Source organism: Schistocerca americana, chromosome 7, assembly GCF_021461395.2.
Source record: "Schistocerca americana isolate TAMUIC-IGC-003095 chromosome 7, iqSchAmer2.1, whole genome shotgun sequence".
In the NCBI taxonomy this organism is placed as follows: Eukaryota; Metazoa; Arthropoda; class Insecta; order Orthoptera; family Acrididae; genus Schistocerca; species Schistocerca americana.
The window spans coordinates 385,076,041-385,102,128 of NC_060125.1; the positions used below are offsets into that span (position 1 = coordinate 385,076,041).

General features: G+C 42.9%; 1 protein-coding gene across 1 annotated transcript in view; it reads left to right on the plus strand.

Annotated features, from left to right (window-relative positions):
* The window catches only part of LOC124622069, a 111,655-nt gene that overhangs the window by 22,479 nt on the left and 63,088 nt on the right, over positions 1-26,088 (plus strand). Inside the window, exon 2 of the mRNA XM_047147642.1 lies at positions 22,713-22,769. Within this exon, the coding sequence (XP_047003598.1) occupies positions 22,713-22,769 (57 nt within the window). The remainder of the gene's footprint in view (positions 1-22,712; positions 22,770-26,088) is intronic.

The window sequence follows — 26,088 nt, forward strand, 5'->3', positions numbered from 1 at the left end:
CATTTATTGCATAACGCTTCACTATACGTGATATGCCGCCGCCCTTGTAGCACTTTACCCAGCCAGTTATAGATCTGTGACATATTGAAAACCGAGGCATGATGTAACCTCGGATATTTATGTAGTAATGGCACAGAAGAAATTCACCAACACCTGGTTAGTGACTGTTATCTTCAATCTTCTCATGTCGTGATTCGTACGATCTGAAAGACAGTTCGGTTAACATAAACCACTGAGTTTCCTGACTACCGTAACTTGCCATCGATTCCTAGAATATGTTTCTCGACACCGGCGATCAATCGAACCGTCGATGTCACAATCGTATGCAGTGCATCACGTCACCAGTGAAAGTAGACATTCTCACGAGTATAGTTATGTGACAAGTTATTGTCAACCACCCATACCCTATGTATTTTTCGGAAATCGTTCTGAACTCAAATCAGTTTAGCTTAGTTGTAATACTTGGCTCTTTCCATCGCTCGAGTAACAACTCTCTTCCATTCTCATTACTTTGCTGATCACTTGTCATTATGTAGCAAGGTGTATACTATTAATGAAATACGTAACTACAACGAAAACTCACTACTGAAGAGATTAGGTTCCACAAAACTGACTACATGTTCTGCATTTCGAATTAAAAGCGTAGTTTATCGTTGCTGGCAGTAAAACATTCGCATTCGGGTCTGCTCTAATGTATATAATTTATATAAGCGGGAATGGGCGGACTACATTTGGTACCTAATCTTTCAAAGTCGACTGAGAAAATCCGTAAATAGCAACCGACTAACGGTTATGCAATAGATCTCTCATGACAACATGGCGTTAACTAAATTGTAGTCAGATTGGTTTCGCGAGATTTAACTGTTTCAGATAAACTGTTACAGCTTTCATTCTGTTGTAACTACTGCGGAAAAAATGATGACGTGGACGATAGAAAGTTGAAAGCAGAAGCGTATTTCTACGTTTCGTTTCAGATGGGAATGACATGAGCATTATTCTCTAACGTATCTTTGGGTCATGGAGGTTTCAAGTACAAGAATAATGTGTCCAAGAAAATAAAATACTAAACAGACGGGGAAAATTATCTATTATTGGTAACTCTTCACACATCTTACGGAGACAAGCGGACTATGGAATCCGTAGATACGGGAAGACTTCAAAAATTACGTTACACATGTTGACCCACGCTAAGAATAGCATTAAAAAGAGCAACGCGTTCTCAGAAAAGAATACATATTCCTGATTCCCGCTGACAAAGTTCTACTGCGGTACGAATAACAGATGCTTCACAGCGAGGGATTCCTTTTGGCAAAACGTCCGTATTGCACACAGATTCACCGTTAGATCCTGGCGGTAAATGGACCAAATGCATTTTCGTAATGGAATGGTGACAAAAATTTCTCTCCTCCCGCACAGACCATGAAGGCCCAACGGTACCGACCGGCCGCCGTGTCATCCTCAGCCCACAGGCGTCACTGGATGCGGATATGGAGGGGTATGTGGTAGCACACCACTCTCCCGGCCGTATGTCAGTTTACGAGACCGGAGCCGCTACTTCTCAATCAAGTAGCTCCTCAGTTTGCCTCACAAGGGCTGAGTGCGCCCCGCTTGCCAATAGCGCTCGGCAGACTGGATGGTCACCCATCCAAGTGCTAGCCCATCCCGACAGCGCTTAACTTCGGTGATCTGACGGGAACCGGTGTTGTCACTGCGGCAAGGCCGGCAACAAATTGACCAACGTCGAAGAGATCCGGATGATGCTGATCAGGAAGGAAGGCCGTCAACATCGACCACAGACGAAAATGTCCAGGCAGACGAGGAACTGATTCACAGTAATTGCAGATTTTCCGACAACGAGGACCTTCACGAAACAGTTCTCTAATGGTTCCCTGACCAAACAGCGGATTTCTGCCGTCGAGGAATAGAACGATTGGACGACCGTTCTAACAGTTGTTTACAGATCCTTGGTGACTACGTGTGCAGCATGGCCTGTCATAATAAGGTGCAACATACTTTTTGCAATCCCATTGTTCACTTAATAACATGGAGAATGTGTGTTATGGACGTTGTGGCCATAGTGGATTAGAAGGGTATTGGTCCTACCTCTTGTTTATATAGTGCGTAGTTTTGAACAATTGCACTCAGGATTAAGACTCCACAAGCAAAACTGAAAGATAGTTTCATGGAAACCAGCTCCACTTTATCAGATTCTGTAGTGAAAGAAAATAACCGTGGGTTCTCGCTGTTTCAATGGAAACGTGTTGGGTCCACTGGAAAACCTACAACACCCACACGTGGCTAAATCGCTGACCTTCTAGAGTCTAATGATGAAGAAAGTAAACTGGAACAAAGGAAATGTTGTAAAAATGAGTATACGGGTAAACGTTAATTTTTTGTCTGAAATATACAATAGTACTTCTAGAATCTGGGCACAAATAAAAATTCAGTTTCCTTACATTAAAAAAAAAAAAGCATGCGACGAAATTAGTTTTCAGTCTCCTTCTTACTGTAGCAGATTATAACGTTTGGTTCATCTTGTTCACATGACCGAGAGTGCAGCTAAAGTAGTTAAGAAACAAATATAAAAAAATCCGCTGCCACTTTAAGTCCTTTTTATTTATTTACACACCATCATCGTAATTACGGATTTGTTCTGGCTGTTTAGGGTGTGGTTGATGTCGCAAAATTGTTGATGACAGTACCAACGATACGGTGTCCTTCTGTTTGTTAATTTTCGACTGATTTCCACCTACACATATTTGTCAGAGTGATGCTGGCTGATGCGGATTATAAAGGGCAACTTTGTATGTAGATCGAATGACTCGAAGCCAGTCGTGTGAGTATGAGCTAAAAAGTTCTAACAGCGCCGTAGAAAAGTTTCTACCATCAACCACAGTGGTTGATTAGTTACATGCAGGCTACACATTCAGGACTGAAACCTATATTTTGAAGAACACATTAATGCTCTTTTTCATCCCGAGAGTGGTCTGCGCGTTACAAAAAATTAACACGTGAAAAAAAGTAAGAAAATTCTAAGCTCTAGTTTGCTTTGTGCGAAAATTAATATGACCATCATTTCTTGCATCATACGCAAACTCTTTACACATAAAATTAAATAATCCTAATGAAGTGTTCATCAGCACCTTTAGAACTGTAAACCGTTTCACAAACGCTACTTGCACTGCTTTCATATGTCTACTAAAACTCTGTTAATTAGGTATTCAGCTGGAAGTCAGCGATTGGCTCTGAGCACTATGGGACTTAACATCTACGGTCATCAGTCCCCAAGAACATAGAACTACTTAAACCCAACTAACCTTAGGACATCACACAACAGCTAGTCACCACGAGGCAGAGAAAATCCCTGACCCCGCCAGGAATGGAACCCGGGCGCGGGATGCGAGAACGCTACCGCACGACCACGAGCTGCGGACAAAAGTCAGTGATTCCTTCGTAGTTAGGCGACAGCATTCTGTCGAGTTATAAGAGGGAGTATGAACTCTACAGGAAGCTGTAACTACCTTCATGTGCCGTATTTCTAAGTGAAATCACCTGTACACATTGGGAAATATTTTCTCAGCTTTGATATTACAGTACTCAGCCCACATGCAGCCTCAGAGCTACTCGAATGTCTCAAATTACACAATGTGTTCGTGGAAGATAGGGTGTTTGCAAAACTTCACTCTCAGCGGCTGTACAACGTAATTCTTGCGGTAGGTAAAAGTTCAAACCGAGGAACGATACTACAGAACGGCTCAGTCGCTTCATTGATAACTTTAGGAGTTAGTGTTACTGTCGAAAGAATCTGAACCCAGCATGTGGTTTTGCAAGAATGTGATATTTTGAGACATTTATCTTAAATTACTGCATGCCTAAATATTGGTCCGCGGTCACTAGCTGTAACGCTTTGCTGTATCTTGCGTAGTGAGCAAATATAAGACTTATGAGGCCACGAAGCAAATTACATTACAATCTGATAATTTGTTCTCCACAGGACTTTTATGGGTAACTAATGTCTGTTTAAAATTTAATAACTGATTACGAAGCAATTTGTCCCTTGAATTTAGGTTCACCCCCTAAAGTATTCCTGTTTCTCATTTCGTTGAATTTACGTTCATGGTTCGCTGCATTAAGCATTTGCTGGTTTAAAGACAAAAGAAAAAGGGCTTATTAGCTTCCTGCTGAAATATGTTGTACATTTTACTCTCTTACAGACAGTTCACATCGTCGCATCCATCAAGTTCCCCTACGTGGCCGTAAATGCCACGACGGACATGAGCGAGGATCTCCGAGTCGGAAAGGCGATTACCCGCTGGGGAAAGCTGATCTTGTATGGTTTCGCGGCTCTGAGTTACCGGGTGCTTCATATTCTTGCTTTTAATTTAAGTTTACGGTGCTAATTTCTTGTAATTTAGATTAAAATTGTGACTCATTTATTACAAGAGTAACGTCTAATTCTCCTAAACCATCATCATCATTCGCGATACATTTTCTTCCTCCTTCTCCCCTTCTTTTCCGTCGTCTGCCTACAGCTTGCGTTGATGCTTCCCATCCTGCAGTTAGAGCTTCGAATCCATGTGAGGGCACGTTTTTCAACAAAGTTTGAGATTCCATCTCTAAGCATTTCCGTTAAGTAATTGGCAAGAGCAGAGAGGCAACGATCGATCAACTAATTTCTTGTACCGGACACTTACTGTTTAAATTATTAGTTTAGCAGTGTCTGTGAGAACTTCCAAGGCGTACGTGCTAATCCTACAGAGATACATAGCCTACTTGCAAGTAGGATTGCGTGAAGCTTAGTTCCCAGTGCCACTGACATAGCCCACATATTCTCTATATTGCTTTCTTGTCGATTTTATCGGTATATTAAAATAAGAAAATATTCTCATAAATTTGACTAACATCTTTGGTGTTTGAATTGTGAAGTTTTTGTACGAACAGTTGACGTCAAAGATCCACAGAGACATAAATTCTTGCTTACCCTACTTGTTAGATATATATAGTCATTATATGTGCAAGAGATGAGGAAAGGTCTTTGCAATATGTCATATGGGACACACTAACGAGTGTTACGACATTCTAGATCTGTGATTGTATTTTTCGTGAAAAAGGAAGAAAGATACAGGTTCAAATGGTTGAAATAGCTCTGAGCACTATGGGACTTAACATCTTAGGTCATCAGTCCCCTAGAACTTAGAACTACTTAAACCTAACTAACCTAAGGACATCACACACATCTATGTCCGAGGCAAGATTCGAACTTGCGACCGTAGCAGTCCCGCGGTTCCGGACTGCAGCACCTAGAACCGCACGGCCACCGCGGCCGGCGAAAGATACAGGGAGAGAAACAAACCAGATGATGGAACAAAGTTTACCCTTTTCTAACAGCATCCAATGTTCCAATGTGTGTGAAATCTTATGGGACTTAACTGCTAAGGTCATCAGTCCCTATGCTTACACACTACTTTACCTAAACTATCCTAAGGACAAACACACACACCCAAACCCACTAACGGCATCAAGGGGACTATTACGCGTAACGTCCCTATGTCACAGGTGATGTTCTGTACCTACTGTCACTGTCATATGTGGCCACAGATACACGATAAAGAGTCCCTTTACAATACGTACAATAAACGAATTCCTTGACATGTTCAAATAACAGGTTCCTGCATGCAGATGCTTAGTACAGAGTGAACACTGTTAATATCAGAATGCCATACTTATTACCTAGTATAAGTAGTATGCTATTTGACAGACTACGTTAGAAGATGCCAACAAAGAAACTGTAGCATCGATCAGTTTACTCACCTGATATCCCGAAAAAAATTCGTCACTGGACGTCTTCGTCCTGAGGGGATTGCTAGAAAGATGAATCTACAGATAAAGAAAGGGCAAACTGACTTATGCCTGCAACTAAAAAAGAGTATCCTAATGAATCCCCATTTACTGGAACTGATTTATGTAGATTTTATATGGCACGTAGTTTTAACTTCCCTTGGACCACACATAAAAGTAAGAACAATGTGCGTGAGTGAAGGTGCTCTTTAAATCGGACTGAAATCAGCTAACTTAAGTTGTATTTATTTCAATATTATTCTAAGACGGTTTATATTTGATTTTTGAATTATTCATCTTGTAATTGAAGTGCTTTCTGTTGAAAAACTTTTATGGACTGGCTGTATGGATGCAACCGAAGGCCAACAAGATCTCCTTTTCATTTTTTTTTTTTAATGTCAGTTCTGAAATCCTAAAACGAATGTTATCTGCTGACAGATACTGCCAATGCCTCAGAAAACAACAGAAACCTAGGTTACTCTCCAGAAAAAGTGAAGTTGTGATGTATGAAGTTTTATTGAGGCCATTGCTAATAAGCGATGCTCAAAAAGACTCACGAAATTCCATGAAAAGCAGGTTGGCGTATTGTAAAGAAAGATCTTCAAACAAACTATTGGGCCAGAGGAATGAAATGGTGAGTGGAGGAGCTGGAACTATGAATTATGGGATAATGAAACAGGCATTGTCAGTTTCATTAAAATTAAGATACTGAGTAGAATTATTAAGAAGATATTTAACACAGTCCCTGAAGTAACCAGGAGGATTGAAAAACCAATGCTGGGGGGGAGGCAAATAATAAAAGTTAGAATTAGAGTCAGAATCGCAGCAGTGCGGGACCAAAAGGAAACAATGCAAGGTATCCTACTTGAGGCCAAGGATGAGGAATAGGTGATGTATCACTAATGATGATGATGATGATGATGGGACTGTCGACCTTGGGCATATGAACATGGTGCATATTCGGCAAGGGACCACTGAACTAGTCGATTAGCAAATAATACACCGATTATACAGAAGGGAAGCGGTCACAGACGGGCGCTGGTAGTAAATGCATTGTGCGAATGCAGAGCGGGGAACCTCTTACCGCGACCTTAACGTCAGGAAGACACGCGATTTCCTTCGGACAACCAGGCTGGATGTGCGGAGGTGTACACGCGCCGGAACATCGTCGTCCATTGTGCAGATAGGTCTCTCACAGAGTTCGTTAACCCATACGCAGCTTGCAACCTTTGTAGAAAGTATTTCCGTGGTTCGCTTCTAATCGACTTTTAGTTTTGATACGTGCATATACGGACACAGTGTAAACAAACATTATTTAAGTATAGTTACTTTTCGGTTGATAAAATTAATTGCATATTAATGCTTATCTTAATGACTGCACTGTTCATCGTGACTGTTACGCAGTGGTTGTCATTTATACAAAGCATGTTTTGAGAAAATATGCTATATTGTTATAGGAGAGAGTACAAGTGAAAACTAGAAAAGTGTGTGGTGTAGAAGTGTGTCCAGAAATATACACTTGTTCAGATGTGAGCCATTCTGTCGACACTGCACGAGGTGCTCAATGTGGTTACCACACATTCTCGTATTATTATGTCTCCATGCTCGTTATCAAATACGTGGGGTCTAGGAAGGCAGCCTTATTGGTTCACCAGACAAACAATTAAAAAAATCGCATTAATGACTTTTATTTAAAAAAATAAAACATCCAATACTTAAATTTGTCAAGTACACAGATGTGTTGCAAGCAAAGGCTGAAATATAAAATAAGCAATCGTCTTCAGTACAAACAATCCTAAGTCGCTGCTACTAGTACCTACTCTTGAAGTTGCTATTTGACTGGGGCGACGCCAGTCGGTCACGGCGCGTAAGCCTTCTTCACTTAGGGGCCGCTGCTGTCACGTTGTCGTCCTGGAGAAGAGTCGGTCAGGATACGATTGTCTGACGTCTTCTCACAGCCATCTCTTCTGTATCGTTCCCGACTTTACGCCGTAACACATATCCTTCGACGATCCTACTCAAAGGATCACGATAGAGTTAAAACACGAGTAACTCGTCTTTTCTGACATATAGGGCACGAGCTCCTGTAATGTGCTTGTCTTCGTTTGGTGTACTGTACTACAACGCCTTTTAATTCCGCCCCCCCCCCCCCCCAAGCAGAAACCTAAAGGATCAAGGTCAAGTGTAGACGGTATGATGGTTCTCATTATTGGATCTCTTTAACCAGTGTATGACGCGCAATACGTTTATTTAGGTGCGTGGAGTTGAAAATCGGATGATGTATGACGCAAATTCGTGGTATTTGTGCAAGGTTAATGCTCAGCAACAATGCGTAAAATAACTGGACTCGACTACACTGTTCACGATGCTCACACGGAATCACGTATCTTGTTCTGATGGAAGTACAACGTCGAAACGATCCGTGTAGTATGGCTGATGGCTGTTGTGCTATGTTTGGCGACAGCATCACAGAGTACGAAATACAGCCAATAGCAACCCCGCAGAAATGTTCTCCTGACGGAAAGAGAGAGAGAGAGAGAGAGAGTGAATATTTCCTCTCTAAAAGAAAGTAAAATAAAAGTGGGGAACCAGCTGCGTCAGACCTCATTCCACGTTCTTCGCCAAAAGTTTTGGCAGGCGAACATATTAGCACCCTAGCGTTCGAAATCCTTTTATTCAGTCTCTCTTTTTAGTTAAGCCTCTCTTTCTAGTGAAGCCTTCATACACAACGTTTCCGTATCACTACACTGGCTATATATGTCTTCTCCTTTTTCTCCCTTTAATTTACAGTACATCTCACTGCCAGTGTCTGCTCTCTTGCTTATAGAGTCTCCTTTTGTCTATCTTTCTCATTCCTCTATCGCCACCATACCTCGGCAACTCGGAAATCCTGAAGGGTCCTATTTATTTTCCCCTATGCTCATGTGTTTAAAATTTTGGTCGATAATGTGACTTTCCCTATACCTTAAAGTTCAGCGATCTGGGAGGGTCCAGTAACCCTCCTCGTTACTCCGTCCGGCAGTGGTTATTTTGCTGCCTACGTAGCAGAATTTCTTAACTGCATCTACTCTGTGACGATCAATCTTTATGTTAAGTTTTTCGCGCCTCACTTCTGCTACTTCTCATTACCTGCTGGAAGGTAACCTTAAACAAGTAAGATTATTTTTATTAGAAATACTTTACTGAATCTGCTGCCTTTCCAGTGGTATGTAATTCCTGGTAGACATTTTAAGTTCATTTAGGGCATTTCAGCACTCCTTTTTAGCAATTTTTGGCCATTGCAGTACGACTTTGAGGATACTTTTATAGGTTTGAAGTGCCCTTTACACAGATACAGCGCGTCATAAAGTTTTATTGGTTAAAAAATGCTGACTGAAAACATAGTTTGGTGACCTTGGTGGCCTTGGTATCCTTGCGATGACCCTAAAACCCTTTCCGTACGTTAACTATGTCAGTTAAAACTACATCTACGCCTCAGACCGGATGTTACGTGCATGTCTCACGTTTATAAGGACGGTAAATTTGGACATGTGGATCTCGTTAAAAAAAGTTTCGAACTTCCCAGCGACTACTAACCTAAGACCATACAGCAAAAATATGGACGTTCTGCCATTAACAGAAATAGTGGAAGTGGCCATCCCCGCAACTGGTAGTTTTGGTAGTCAAAAATCATGGTTTTTCGGGGTTTTCTCAGGTAGCGTCCATGAACAAATGGAGCTTTTGTAAGCCGCCCCGTACTGTAAGATAGCTAGAGTATGCCCGTTCTTCCGATAGGTATATAAGTATAAAAAGGGTCGCTAGGCCAAGGGCTATCCAAAACATTTGACCTCTAATATTTGCAATCAGTAAAATTCGGGATATGACCCTCTGAAAAAATCACATTTTCGTGCACGAATTTTTGGAACATATTGGTACCCATCACCGTCGTAATGAACTTCAACATCCAGACAGCCTTTACCATTGGGCACTGTCAGTGCTCATGCAAGTGTAATGACCCGTGTGTCAACAGGTATTTGTTTTCAGGCAAACATTTGCCGGGCCTTCGTTTGTCGGATCTTCTTTCCAGTTATGATCGGCAGCTTTCTTCGAATACCCTTCATGCACTCCAAAGTGTACATTACTAAAGTAGTAATTCAACTTGTCAATGCGTTTGAAGCGTGTACAATAATCTGAAGCAGAGATCGCTACCTAACAACTGTTGTAAAGCGCATGCTGGATTCTGGCAAAATTTCGCTGTCAGTGTGTAAATTAATATAGTTTGTGTGAAAGTGTATGTAGTGATATAACAACTGGACATTAAAATGGAGGCAGACAGATGGACACTAACGGAAAAAGGCCGCCCAAACTGTCGCAAGCCAGCACCCAGCATTGTCAGAAATAATCAAGTAGCTTCCAGAAACCATCTGACGATGAACCTGAAAAGGTTCGAAAACCGGTTCAAGGAATAAAACATATTTATTGAAAAAAGTTACTGGTTGCAGTTTTATATAACTTATTTACATTATTCCACTGTATTACATGAACGATAAAAAGATTTACTTAACCTCATACAATACTTTGCCACAGGAGTGCGTGATAATTTACAACTTTCCTTGATTATTAAAGCATCCTTTGGTGCATATAGTCACAAACGTTTCTCTTGAAGCAAGCTGTTAAGTATTTGGAACAGTACATGCTAATTTGTCGCATTAGTTCCAGAACATTCCTCGTATTTCGTGTAACAGAGCTGCGTGATATTGATTGCTAACTCTGTGAAACTGTTTTCAGTCCTAAGTGTTTTCCTCTTATTACAGCTCCAAACCTAGTAACTGCTGTACTGGCACTACTGATGTTGATTGCTTCATCTGTGGCCACGATCTGGGATAGAAAGCTTCGTTGCTCGCCTCTATATTGACCTCCGTGCGAGGGGTTGCTGAGCTGAAAGGGAGGGTGTGTCTTCATGAGACTATTCCATTTGTCGTTGCAGACTGCAGCAAGACATCGCTAATGTTTGTGGTGCAAATGTACATTGCTGACTCTGGTGTGGCACCACGATCTTAGGACGGTACCACACATGATATTCAGAAAAGCAATCCATCCATGTTTATGATAGTTCATTGTAACGGCAATAGAATTCAGAGAGATTTCTAAGCAACACTATTACCTCGATACATATAAGTTATTTGTGTACGTACAAAACTATGGATGCCCTTGGTCTTAATTGGATGAAATTATGAAAATGAAGAAGATGAATCATGCTGATGTTGATAATTGCCGCTAACTTCTTTCGTACTGCCGAATACGACATTTGTAGAGTGTAAATGTATGTAGAATGACGCGTATAACAGTTACAGTACTTTCATAACTCGGTGGCAGAAATGTTGATCCACTCGGACCAAATCGATATTGCTGAGTGCTTGTCACCGCTTCTGAGAGAAGAACCTTGAAGGCTGGGGGCAGCTAGAGTCGACGGGTAATGCGGCCAGTGCCGAGTGTAAACTTGTGCGGTTATTCGCAACCCGGTAAATGTTTGCTGACGACGGCAGGCGTCTCTGTGTCTTAAGAACCTGCTGCACGCGTAGAGAAATATTTGTTTGTCAGCTTGAAAGCGTTTTACGATGTTTCGTATGGTAGTGTCGAGTCATTCAAGCATGAGAATGGGGCGGCAATATCACGTTACAGCAACATTAGCTCAACGACGTTGCTCAGTGGAATTTCCATTGCTTTTAGTGGTACTGTAGACTTAACTGGTTCCGTACACACAAATACATTTTTTTCGGTAAGGGTACCGTTGCGAGGCAGTACGTAAGTATACAGAACTGGCACTCAGTAGACGAGTTAACACAGTACGATAAACTCGAAAATAAACGAACAAGAATAGCTGTGCAGCCAGTGTAAGCGACAAACTAAACTCTGGCTGTATAGACTAATGTTGACAGGTAACATCTCACGTAAAAAACAGAGTGTTATAAGAGGGTTACCGATATGTGGTAGTAGGATTAAAACAGCCGACCAGTTGCAAAGGATAAAGTAATCTTTACCTAGGTTTCGATAGATGTAAATCTATCTTCTTCAGAAGGCGGCAGTATTACATTAACATGGAGTGATATGTCACTGTCGTTTTTACAATGACATATCACTCCATGTTAATGTAATACTGCCGCCTTCTGAAGAAGATAGATTTAAATCTATCTAAACCTAGGTAAAGATTACTTTATCCTTTGCAACTGGTCGGCTGTTTTTAATCCTATTACGTGGAACCGTTGCTGTTGCGCAGCTATGTTTAAAATACTGATATGTGGTAGCCTATTTCAGAAGAAAACTTCTCTTAATGTAAAAGGGCACACATAAAAACTGGAATAGCATTTCCGTGGGCGGAGCTTGTGTAGTACTCATTCCTGCCACTACGCTTGTGTAGCGCAACTCATCGCCAGTTCAAATGTGGACCTGGCTTGTTCTGTTCATCCGCAGTGATTGTTTTTGCTAGCGCTGTTTTGCTCGTGTTTCGTTTTTATGATGGAAAATTTCAGTAAACAACGCGCAGCTGTGAAGTTCCGTTTTCTACTTAGTAAAAATGCTGCTGAAACTGTTTTAATGTTTAACAGCTTACCGAGATGACAATGTGGGAAAAACTCAAGTGTATCTACATCTACATCTTCATCCATACTCCGCAAGCCACCTGACGGTGTGTGGCGAAGGGTACTTTGAGTACCTCTATCGGTTCTCCCTTCTATTCCAATCTCGTATAGTTCGTGGAAAGAAAGATTGTCGGTATGCCTCTGTGTGGGCTCTAATCTCTCTGATTTTATCCTCATGGTCTCCTCGCGATATATACGTAGGAGGGAGCAATATACTGCTTGACTCCTCGGTGAAGGTATGTTCTCGAAACTTCAACGAAAGCCCGTACCAATCTATTGAGCGTCTCTCCTGCAAAGTCTTCCACTGGAGTTTATCTATCAACTCCGTAACGCTTTCGCGATTACTAAACGATCCTGTAACGAAGCGCGCTGCTCTCCATTGGATCTTCTCTATCTCTTCTATCAACCCTACCTGGTACGGATCCCACAATGGTGAGCAATATTCAAGCAGTGGGCAAACAAGTGTATTGTAACCTACTTCCTTTGTTTTCGGATTGCATCTCCTTAGGATTCTTCCAATGAATCTCAGTCTGGCATCTGCTTTACCGACGATCAACTTTATATGATCATTCCATTTTAAATCACTTCTAATGCCCACTCCCAGATAATTTATGGAATTAACTGCTTCCACTTGCTGACCTGCTATATTGTAGCTAAATGATAAAGGATCTTTCTTTCTATGTATTCGCAGCACATTACACTTGTCTACATTGAGATTCAATTGCCATTTCCTGCACCAAGCGCCAGTTCGTTGCAGATCCTCCTGCTCCTGTGGTTTGCTCGTTTTAAAACTGGCGACATGTCAATTGATGACAAAACTCGTTCCGGACGTCCATCAACCGCCCGGATCCACCAAAATATTGAAAAAATTCTAGAGTTTGCCCCACGTACCTTTCCCGCCTGACCTAGCTCCGTGCGACTTATTATTACTTCCACGCATGAGAGCATGAGAGGACACCTATTTGGCAATACTGAAGAAGGCAAGAAAAAAACGTGGTAGGAGAATCTGGGAATGAAAAGAGTTGCCACCAAGTTTGTTCCTCGGGTTCTGAGTGACAATCAAAACAAACGTCGAGTTGAAACCTGTGGTGCTTTGAAACGACAGCTTGCTATATCGAGATATTCTGTCAAGGTCATTACTGGTGGTGCGTAATGGTGCAATGGTTACGACTCAGAAACAGAGCAACAGTCAAGGCAATGAAAGACGTCATTGCCACTACGGAAAAAAAGTCCTCAAGCCAAATCAAAGCAGTGCTGATGATTTGCTTTTTCGATGCCAAGGGCATACAGAGTTTGTACCCCAAGGTCAGACCGTCAAGCAAGCCTCTTATGTAGATGTTTTAGGAAGATTGCGTAACAGTTTTCGTCAAAAAAGACCCGATTTGCTTCAGGAGACTGGTTCTTCCACCATGACACCGGACCCGCATATACAGCCATCTCTGGTAGACCGTTTTCGGCCAAAAAATGGCACGGTTCCGTTACCCCGCGCATCTTAACCGCCTGACCTAGCTCCGTGCGACTTTCTGTTATCTCTACGCATGGAAAGGGGGGACATGAAAGGACACCGATCTGAAAAAATTGAAGATGACCAGAAAAAAACAAGGTAGGTGCTGTCAGACATTTCTAAAGCTGACTACAAAAAATGTTTCGAACAGTGGGAGCACCGGTGGGACAAATCTATTAGTTGTAATGGAGTGTAATTTGAAGAGAATAAAGTTGTTTTGTAAACGTTTTTACATATATAGATTTTTTGGATACCTTCCTCGTACTGGTGAGACAATTATTAAAAAAGTAAATTGCCTCAGTTTGATATTAAATGCTCATTTTTATCATATATCGAAGGACGTAGACGTTCCTAGCATCATCACATTTACTAACGACTTTACAAAGTAATTATGAGTGGGGCACTGTCATTCCGGATTTACTGCTTACAGTTCTGGTACCGTCACAGCATGCGTATAAAATGGCGCGGCAACTGGAATGTTCGAATAGTCTGAGCAATACGAGTCTTGTCGGCAAAACGTCTCCATCGCACACAGGCTCCCCGTGAAGTTCACGCGGCGTATGGACCATATTCAATCTCACGTCCAGCTGTAGCGAGTGATTACAACAATCTCAAGGAGGCAGCATAAACGTGCGTGATGCTGATCGGTAGTTATAGATCTTGCACCACATGAGTCCCATGTTTGCGGCAAGCTGAAAGAACATCTTGGTGGAAAGAGATTGTCCAACTATGAGGACGTTCACACACTGCTTCTCGAATGGCTCCGTGACCGTGGAACGGATCTCTGTCGGGGAGGAATTGAACGACGCTCGGACCGTCATTTAAAGAGACGTCAAAATTATTGTCGCGTATCAGTGACACTTTTTAAGTATAATGTGGCATAAAACTTTTTGAACAACTTTTGAAGGGGTGCAGTTCGCAAATGCGTGGGCGATAATCAATGCGAAGTTCTATAAGTTGTAAACACCGACTGTTCGATTTCAGTGCTCTCCGTGATAGCTATTTCTCGGTGGTTTACTTCTAATCATCACCTCTCCAATTAGCCTGGTCTTAAAGATCTTCGTAACCTATCACCGCGGATTGACCAGACGTAATAATAAGTTTCTTTTTGAGACCCTCGCACCTGATATAAATCTTCGTAGATCCCATTATTACTGACTTCAGTTGTCCTTGAATAACGATGCCATGACGAATTTTGTGTTGCAACGACGAAATTGTCGATCGCCCGGGATTATGCTACATCTGGAAGAGCATTTCGTCAAAATCCACTTCCTATCGTAGGTCGACACCTAATGAAAGGGTCGTACCCGCATACTCGTATCTAGAAGCATCGTTTCGTCCCATACCGAAATTACGCACATGAGATGAATCAATGTGTGATATACGTGCACCTACAACCGCAGGAGAGCACTAATACTCGTTATTGTCACTCAGGCGAAAAAGGTAGTGACATAATAGCTAAAGTAGATAAAGACCTTTCGAGTGTGGGTTTTTAATTTCCTCTCCAGTGCTTCGAGAACATTAGAAAACAGGTTTTCCAGGTGAAAGAATTACAAATTGCAGTCAGGTTTAAGAGCCACGGGGCATACACAGTGCACATACAGTAGTTACTAGGTTTGGAACTGTTATACGAGAAAAACGGTTTCACGGAGCGAGCAATCAATACCAGACAGCTCTGTTACACGAAACAGGAGGGGCGTTCAACAAGTAATGCGACAGCTTTGCTTCCTGGTCAGTTTCGGTTGCAGAAATGCGGGATGTGTTGTGAGACATCGTATAATATTCCCTCTTTAGCCCCTATAGCTTCATGAAGTTCCTACAGGTGGCGGTGCTATACGTAGCCTTCAAAATGGGGTATGGAGCGGAGGTGTGCACCACGCAGAGAGCTGTCATCGAGTTTCTTTTGACGGAAAACCAAAGCAGAATGTCTGCGGAAACCTGGCAGTGATCAAAAGCACGGTGAGTCGTTGGATGTGGCGTCTGTCATCATGGCAACAAGGTCGCGCAAACCTGTCCAATCTTCGCGTCCCGTACGGCCGCACACAGCTGTGACTCCTGAAATGCTGGAATGTGCGGACACTCTCATTCCAGGCGATCAACGAACCACAGTCGAATACCTCGCTGCTCAACTAGACGTCTCTGCTGGTAATACTGACACACTAGTTCATCAGTTGGAGACCTCAAAGATACGTGCCGCTGAGTTTCTCACGGCCTAACATCTGACCATAAAGAGAACGATAGACCACCGGTGAGAAAGCTGCTTGTCCGTTACGAGATTGATCGTGACATTTTTATGTCGAACATCGTCACATGCGGTGAAACAGGGTTTTATCATTTCGAATCGGAAACACGGCTATCCATCGAGAGGCCCCACTCATCCGAAGAAAACATTCAAAGCCGGTAAAGACTCAGAAGATGTTGTTCTGCTTGATGTCCTCCCTCGTTGTGCAGCGATCAGGTCTAAACTGTATAGCACTGCCCTCAGGAAACTTCAGAAACGACTTGAGAGTGTTCGTCGTCACAAAAATACAAACGAACTTCCCCCGACACCGCAAAGAATCACTTACGGCTGTGCATCCAAGAGGAGCTCACAAAACTTCACTGGATTGCTCATCCTTATCCACCCTACAGCCCGGATCTCTCCCTTCCGCCTTTCCGTTTGGCCTAATGAAGGATGCACTCCGCGGGTTGCATTACATGGACGGTGGGGAGGTTATGGACGCAGCAAGACGATGACTCCGACGTCGACCGGTAGAGAACAAGCCCTCCCGGTTAGGTGGCGTAAGGTCTTCGCATTCAACAGAGATTACGTTGAGAATTAGGGTTACGTATCCAAAAAAGTTGGGAGTAACTTGCTGTACAGGAATTCAGAATAAAACCACCGTGCTTTCTGAAAAAAAAAAGTGTTGCAGTACTTATTGAACACCTCTTGTACAATGGCCGGCTGGGGCATCAAGTATGTCTGCATCTATAGACTACCCTGTAGTTCACATTAAAGTGCCTGGTAGAGGGTTCATCGAATGATTTTCAGACTATTTCTCTACCGTTCCACTCTGAAAAGCTGCAGGCAAAAGGAACACTCAAGCTATTCTGTACGAGTTCTAATTTATTTTATTACGATGCTCATTTCTCCCTATGTAGATGGGCGTCAACAAAAGATTTTCGCATTCGGGAGAGAAAGATGGAGATTAAATTTTTTTAAAAAGATCGTACCCCAACGGGAAAACGTCTTTGTTTTATGTTTGCCGCTTCTACTCGCGTATAATATCCGAGACATTATACCCTATTCCACGATTTAAAAAAAAAAAAAAAAAAAAAAAAAGGGAGCTGCCCTCCGAACTTTTTCGATGTCCTTCGCCTTGTTTTGGTTCCTTTCTCCAGCTAAGACTTAATTTAGCTTAATTGGTTCCAAACGAGCGTTAATAGCGCATAAAGTTTCTGAAATGGCCTACAGAAAAGGGATGCGAATATTTCCAGTATTTAATACAAGAAACGATCGCCATTCTAAAATAACAGAGGCTAACATTGTGCGATTTATATATTTTAGAAATCAATAGTAGGCAGACTGTTGACAGATCTTTTAGCCTTTAGACACACATCGAAAATGTTTCAACGCTGTACAGTGAGCTGTGTTAATGCATGATGCCACTTGCACACTTCTCTTTTCACTTTTAATGCTGCTCTACTGAAATCCCATACAATATTACGGTATCGGAAGGTGGATGATGAAAGCATTTTGTAAACAAATATTTTTCTTTGGTGTGCTGTGGTTTCACAGTTTACTGAAAGTGAAACGAGCCGTACAACCTGTCTAGATCGTTAATACTCTTTTTTGCCACCACTGCAAAGTACATGTGAAAGTTAATTGTTTGCAAACGCGAATCGTTAGTTCCACAGTCGAAACACTACTTTACTGCATCTGATGCTAAGCTTAACATTCGTCTGTAGAAAATTTGTGTTGGATTAAATCGTAATCAAATTTTCTTCTGATATCGGAGCTATGTTAATATTGAGATAAATCCAGTATAACAAATGGTTCAAATGGCTCTGAGCACTATGGGACTTAACTTCTGAGGTCATCAATCCCCTAGAACTTAGAACTACTTAAACCTAACTAACCTAAGGACGTCACACACATCCATGCTCGAGGGAGGATTCGAACCTGCGACCGTAACGGTCGCGCGGTTCCAGAATGTAGCGCCTAGAACCGCTCGGCCACCCCGGCCGGCTCCAGTATAACACTTGGAAGCTTATTGCAACCAGTATTCATTAGATAATGCAGCGTCGATTAATGGAAATCAGACATAGCCTCAGAACGTTTTTACAAGGAGACTGCGCTCCATTACATATACTCTCACTTTACTACCATTCAATCTGAAAGTAAGGAAAATTCGGAACAAATATGAAATGAACGTTAGTCATAACAGATTTTTGCCAAGGAACCTAAAATTAAAGTAAAACTGACTCCCACTAGAAGGTTGGTTTCAGCATCGCAGTTCTTTACTGGGCGTGGACCAACTGGAGATGGTATAATCTTGCCTTATTCATTTGGACTGACTTACCCAGCCAGTTAGACGTAGATCCACATCCACGGAAGAATTTGACAATTTGCATACAAATCAATCATTGCCAGAAGTAAGAGAAGCGATAAACGATAGAGAAAATATGTTATGATCGACTGGGGATCAAATCCTGGACTTCCGTATTTTCTGCCTGGCTCCAAGACAATGACAAATATTACGAGAACGATGAGCTTCAGCCAAAGACACGAGACTGAAAACACCACTTGCACAGATAGAGTAGAAGTCAAGGAATTCTGATCCATAAATAGCATACGAGCCCAATCCCAGTTTGTTTCAGCTCGCAGAAGATATTTGATAGATGGTCATTTAGGAAATAATATATGGAAACGAAGGTGCTGGGACCAAGCACAGTGTACATGTGGAACGTTAACAGTTGAATAATCCTAAATGGTGCTACTGGAATGTCTTGAAATTCTGTGTGTTGAACATGTATAAATTTGGATGCACTGTCAAAGTACGTGTTGAAAAATCGCTTAATTAGGTTGGAAAAGTATTTGTCAACCTAAGTTCGTTGGCTTCCACGGCCGGTGTCATTTTGGATAAAATAGTTTTTGCTATTGGGCCGTGTCATTGTAACTACTAAAACCGCTAAATTGTCAACTTTTCGGCCGACTTGCAGCGGTCCTCTTCAGTAATCCATTCCAGAAGCAGATACTTCGGAAATGTGTTAGAACTTCCGGGACTAGTTATTTTGCCAATACAGGAAGTGATAAACGAGAAATCAGAAACGCACGATGAAGAGTGGGGTACTTTAGACATGTTAATGTTTCGGGAATGTCGTGTGGAGGTTAGGGTAGGAAGAAGTGAAGAATAGAAGATCAGTATATATGTGAAGACAGTAACTGTTCTCGAACAGATACTGTTGATGACCGTGCAGCTGTCCCCTGGAATAAATGATGACTAACTGAAACCCTCAGCTAGTGACAGGTGTTGTTGATATACCTCGATGTGGACAGCCGAAAATGTGTGCCCGGACCGGGACTCGAACCCGGGATCTCCGGCTTACATGGCAGACGCTCTATCCATCTCAGCCACCGAGGACACAGATAAATAGTGCGACTGCAGGGACTTATCCCGTGCACGCTTCCCGTGATACATTCCCAACTGTCCACAATTCTACATATGTAATGTACCTTATAGACATTTGCCCATCCACTCATTACTCGAGCACACTTTGGCGATTCCCGTAAGAGTTTGGGCAGTCTGCGCGCATTCGCACAGATGAAGGTCAATGGCTGGGTAGCCTTTAAATACACTCCTGGAAATGGAAAAAAGAACACATTGACACCGGTGTGTCAGACCCACCATACTTGCTCCGGACACTGCGAGAGGGCTGTACAAGCAATGATCACACGCACGGCACAGCGGACACACCAGGAACCGCGGTGTTGGCCGTCGAATGGCGCTAGCTGCGCAGCATTTGTGCACCGCCGCCGTCAGTGTCAGCCAGTTTGCCGTGGCATACGGAGCTCCATCGCAGTCTTTAACACTGGTAGCATGCCGCGACAGCGTGGACGTGAACCGTATGTGCAGTTGACGGACGTTGAGCGAGGGCGTATAGTGGGCATGCGGGAGGCCGGGTGGACGTACCGCCGAATTGCTCAACACGTGGGGCGTGAGGTCTCCACAGTACATCGATGTTGTCGCCAGTGGTCGGCGGAAGGTGCACGTGCCCGTCGACCTGGGACCGGACCGCAGCGACGCACGGATGCACGCCAAGACCGTAGGATCCTACGCAGTGCCGTAGGGGACCGCACCGCCACTTCCCAGCAAATTAGGGACACTGTTGCTCCTGGGGTATCGGCGAGGACCATTCGCAACCGTCTCCATGAAGCTGGGCTACGGTCCCGCACACCGTTAGGCCGTCTTCCGCTCACGCCCCCAACATCGTGCAGCCCGCCTCCAGTGGTGTCGCGACAGGCGTGAATGGAGGGACGAATGGAGACGTGTCGTCTTCAGCGATGAGAGTCGCTTCTGCCTTGGTGCCAATGTTGGTCGTATGCGTGTTTGGCGCCGTGCAGGTGAGCGCCACAATCAGGACTGCATACGACCGAGGCACACAGGGCCAACACCCGGCATCATGGTGTGGGGAGCGATCTCCTACACTGGCCGTACACCACTGGTGAGTCGAGGGGACACTGAATAGTGCACGGTACATCCAAACCGTCATCGAACCCATCGTTCTACCATTCCTAGACTGGCAAGGGAACTTGCTGTTCCAACAGGACAATGCACGTCCGCATGTATCCCGTGCCACCCAACGTGCTCTAGAAGGTGTAAGTCAACTACCCTGGCCAGCAAGATCTCCGGATCTGTCCCCCATTGAGCATGTTTGGGACTGGATGAAGCGTCGTCTCACGCGGTCTGCACGTCCAGCACGAACGCTGGTCCAACTGAGGCGCCAGGTGGAAATGGCATGGCAAGCCGTTCCACAGGACTACATCCAGCATCTCTACGATCGTCTCCATGGGAGAATAGCAGCCTGCATTGCTGCGAAAGGTGGATATACACTGTACTAGTGCCGACATTGTGCATGCTCTGTTGCCTGTGTCTATGTGCCTGTGGTTCTGTCAGTGTGATCATGTGATGTATCTGACCCCAGGAATGTGTCAATAAAGTTTCCCCTTCCTGGGACAATGAATTCACGGTGTTCTTATTTCAATTTCCAGGAGTGTATATATATGAAGACAGTAACTGTTCTCGAAAGAACAGATACTGTTGATGACCGTGCAGCTTTTCCCTGGAATAAATGATGACTAACTGAAACCCTCAGCTGCCGACAGGTTTTGTTGATATACCTCGATGCGTATAAGGTACATTACACATGTAGAATTGTGGACAGTTGGGAATGTATCACGGGAAGCGTGCAAGGGATAAGTCCCTGCAGTCGCGCTATTCATCAATGTCCTCGGTGGCTCAAATGGATAGAGCGTCTGCCATGTAATCAGATCCTGGGTTCGAGTCCCGGTCGGGGCACACGTTTTCGGCTGTCCACATAGAGGTATATCAACACCTGTCGGCAGCTGAGGGTTTCCGTTAGTCATCATTTAGAAGATTAATAGCCGCATTAATATACACAAAGCAAGATAGTTAAACAGACATTCACTTTGTCACTTTTTCAATCATTAAATGTCCTTACTGTGAAAGCCGACAACACCAATTAACCAATACAAATTCATCATTAGTGACAAATAATAAAGCATCTGGTTGTCCTCTTCGTTTCTAGCCTTCCAATCGTTTGATCTTGAACTCGTCAATGTGACACAGTCAGTTTCCGTGTCACCGGTATTTCCGAAACTGGCTCGAAGGGACAGAGCCAGTAAAGCATGGCAGTCACTGCAACAGATTTCACATTGCAGGCGTCGCCTTCCCGTCGTTTCACGACGTCAGTGATAAATGTCAGAGCTTCGAACCTACGCGCCGGGTCATTGCGCCTAATGCGCCCCGTCTCTCAACAGCTCCCTTGTCTCCTTCACGGTGGGGCTCGACATCGTCGAAATGTCGCCTTCATTAAACGCAACGACCCATACGAAGGCCCCAAGCTCCAACTACGAAAAGAGTTTTCGAAATAACTCCTGAGCGTAGTCGGATTATGTAGTTTCATTATGTTGTGCTTACAAACATGTAAGAAATATAGAAACGTTGGACAGACCCTGTAATCCTACAAAAATTACTAATAGAGTAAATTAGAGGTAAAATGGGCGTAATTCAACGTCTGTTTTGTCGAATTAAGATTATATTTGTGACACTCACTCATTACGCATTCATTTGTGGAAGAATGTAGGCAGACCTGTTCAAACATATGGTCGATTTAGGAAGAGGTAATTGTGTTCGTAAGACTTCGACACGGAGAAGATATCTATACATTTATTAATATCTCATTATAGCATAGGGACTGGCGTTCTGTATTTAGTAGGTACGTATTTCTTTTGGTGTAAGTAAAACTGCATTTTCTTCCGTAAACAAATTACGTTAATCGACCATTAATATAGCGTACTTACAAATCTTCTGAAGTTTGAAATCATTGCTCCTCCTTACCTTTTCCGGGTTAATTATATACTTAGGTACATTTGTAGAAGAGAAGGGATTTTGGAAGCATATATCTAATACCTTCTGTGATTGCATTGAACGTCTGTGTTGGTATCTTGACGATGTTTTCTTCTTTTCCAGTTCTCGGGACATCTGAGTACTGATTCGACCTGCATGCTGACGTCCGACTGCATCACGGTAGGTAGAACTCAAGATTTTCGTTAACGAATGACTCGTGGAACATTTTTACTGCTTTTTCCTATTTGTTCATTGATTTCTTCTTCACGCCCCAAAGAAATAAATTTCTGTAAAATAATACCCACTCTGTGAGTATGAAGTAGAAAGTCCTCATACAGTTTATAGATGGCTCTGCATCATCTGCTTCGTAGATAGTTGCGAAGTTCATATACAGGGTGAAACACTTAAAACATGCTCCGCAAATATTGTATGAATGAAAAGCGCTATTTCTGTGCTGTTTTCACAGATTGGATTGATAATCAGAGACTCGTTCTGTTAGCAAATCAAAAGATTGTAGTAATATTTAGAAAATCTATTTTTGTTTGCAAACATGCACTTTTTTAAATGAAACAATGCCTATTGACACTAAATTAGGATAAATTAGAATGTCGGTGGAGTTTGTTGCAAGATCCTAGCGCCATTCATTTACGAGATATCGTATTTTGTGAAGTTCCCACACCAACACTTGCACATTACCTGTGGTAGCACACACAACACAAGCGCATACGCTAGTTACGTGGATTCTGACCACTCAGAGACATAAAATGGTTCAAATGGCTCTGAGCACTATGGGACTTAGCTTCTGAGGTCATAAGTCCCCTAGAACTTAGAACTACTTAAACCTAACTAACCTAAGGACATCACACACATCCATGCCCGAGGCAGGATTCGAACCTGCGACCGTAGCGGTCGCGCGGTTCGAGACTGTAGCGCCTAGAACCGCTCGGCCACTCCAGCCGGTACTTAGAGACAACTGACCATCACAGGTTTCGTTCAAAATGACCAACGACACCGACTATGTCGTATGGAACAACTGCTACAGACATGCTAGCATTTCAGCGGAGATGTCCAAGCAGCCTGCAGTAAAACGTCGTTGCATACCATCGGATATAGTTAGTATGTAGAGTGTGTCTTTCAGCTTCCCACACAGAAAAAAGCCTACAGCCGTCAACTCCGGGGAATGGGCCAAGGCATAGATCCACTGCGTCCAATCCAACGATTTAGAAACGATTCGTGCACCATGGGCTGGACAGCCAACGTATTGGTAGAACAGGTTCCTCCTAGTCAGCAGAGCAACGTCTCGAATCATCTGTGGATGATGGTCTGTTGGGAGGCTGTGATACTTGTGCACGTTCAGTGTTCCGTCTACGAAAAACGGACATATGAGCTGATGGTTCACAATCCCGTACCACACGTTTACATTCCGTGGGCGGTGACGTTCCACGCGACGAAGCCAACGGGGGTTATCAACAGATTAGTACTACATGTTCCGGTGAGTTACCTGGCCATGACAGGTAATTGTGCCTTCATCACTAAACAAGATACGTGATACATCTGCAATATGCCCATAAGTCAACGCAATTCTGGTAATCGTTTCCATGCACCTCTTGATGGAGAGAGGTTTATAGCGATGGAATCTATGTCGATGGGGAATGAGTAGGACACTTGCCTGATTCATGTCATTTCCTCATCCGATTGTACGGGAGCTAAGGTGAGGATCAACTGCAACAGCACCGATAACATTAATTTCCCCGTCTTCTGTCGTCTATTACGCTATGTGTTGGACTAACACTTTCATCTAACGGGTTGAAAAGGATGACAAATAAAGGCCGAGATGGTTGACATCTATTGCGAAATCTTGCTACATGCAGAGTACGACACTCTAACTACACACCCCATACAACATGACCATGTCGGCTTTTTCTGCGCTGGTACATTCCATCGTCCACTCACGACCTATTGCTTGGACTGTCACACACTAACTGACTAGCATGTTGCAGTACACTCAAGGAACACACAAGCACATTGAGAGCAACAAAATCGTACCTAGCAATTACACAGGTTGAATGGCACAAACAAGTGTCCGAGTGGAAACTTTTCAAAATACGATATCTCGTAAACGACACGCAATACTTTCACTTTGTTAATTTCAAGAGGCATTGTTCCACTTTAAAAAAGGAAAGTGTATATTTGTACAAACATTACATTTTAAGTATTATTGCAATGTGTTGACTGGCTAATAATACGAGCCCCTGGGTAGCAAGCCATTCTGTGAAAACGGCACATTTCAGCATTATTTGCGGTGCAAGTTTTAGGTGATTCACGCCGTATATAATGCTGCTTCCCTCAGTGGTGGCTTTAAAACATAAATCTGTTTTCTCAACTAAAGATGGTCATATCCGGTCATTTCGTTTGGAATTAGTGTTATTGTGTCGGACCATAAATTATTTTTAAAACTGTCAATAACTGTGCGTCTCAATGTGACTAAAACGTCGTTCTTTAAATTAATATGACTGTTGCTCTTCATTGTTGCTGACCGTTTCTGATGTAACGATCATAGTCGCCTCTCTCCTGTAACTCTGGCTAGATTACCATAAAAGACTGACATTCGTAAGTAATGCATAGACCATAGTGATCTTCAACAAAATTTTCTGTCATGTGATGTTACTGATGTTTTGGATCTTATTGATTCAGTAATGGGTCTGATGAACTACATGTTTGAATTACAGATGTGTGATCGATCTGGTTTAGCAACTGTTCTTTAGGATGGTATTTAAGGGTTTTAATTGCCAAGCATCGATATGTTCTATTTGAAATTGCTTTGAGTTGAAAACAACAAACACGAGTAGTTAACGAGGGGAGTGACGACAAGACAACAACAAATTGATTATCTTCTACCATAAAGATGGCGCAGGTACATGGCACATTAAATTCTTTCTCTATAGTTTTGAAGGAAGGTGGTCAATGTTTGATAAACAGTATATTATATTACATTCTTCTGTTGAACTGGCTGGGAACGGATTCCAAAGGCAGAAACGGATATTGACCGACTTCCAAGCATGTTACCTTTTAAGCGTTGTTTGTTAGGGAAAGTGCATCAACTACGTTCGGTGAGATAAATGCACCAGAGCAAACGTACTAAACATGACGATACGGCAACGACGACTATGTCATCACATTTGCGAAAACGTTATTGAGTAGAAACTAATCCGCGGTTATGGAGAAGTCCATCCGTTGAAGTATCAGCGAGGCATAACGGAAATGGAGTCCAACGGGGCGTGCGAGATATGATAGTGTGGTTCAAGAGCCCTCCGATCACAATGGCGTGTGGGGGATGCTAGGAACCGCTTTCGCATTTGACTGTGCAACAGTCACCTTAAACATGCAGGTTAAGATATTCCGTGGCATGAGTTTCCAGCAGTTATTATTAGGTGTCTTATGGGAACATGTTACTTCTATGATACAGATACTTTTTATATGATTTTGGAGCAAGAAAGAC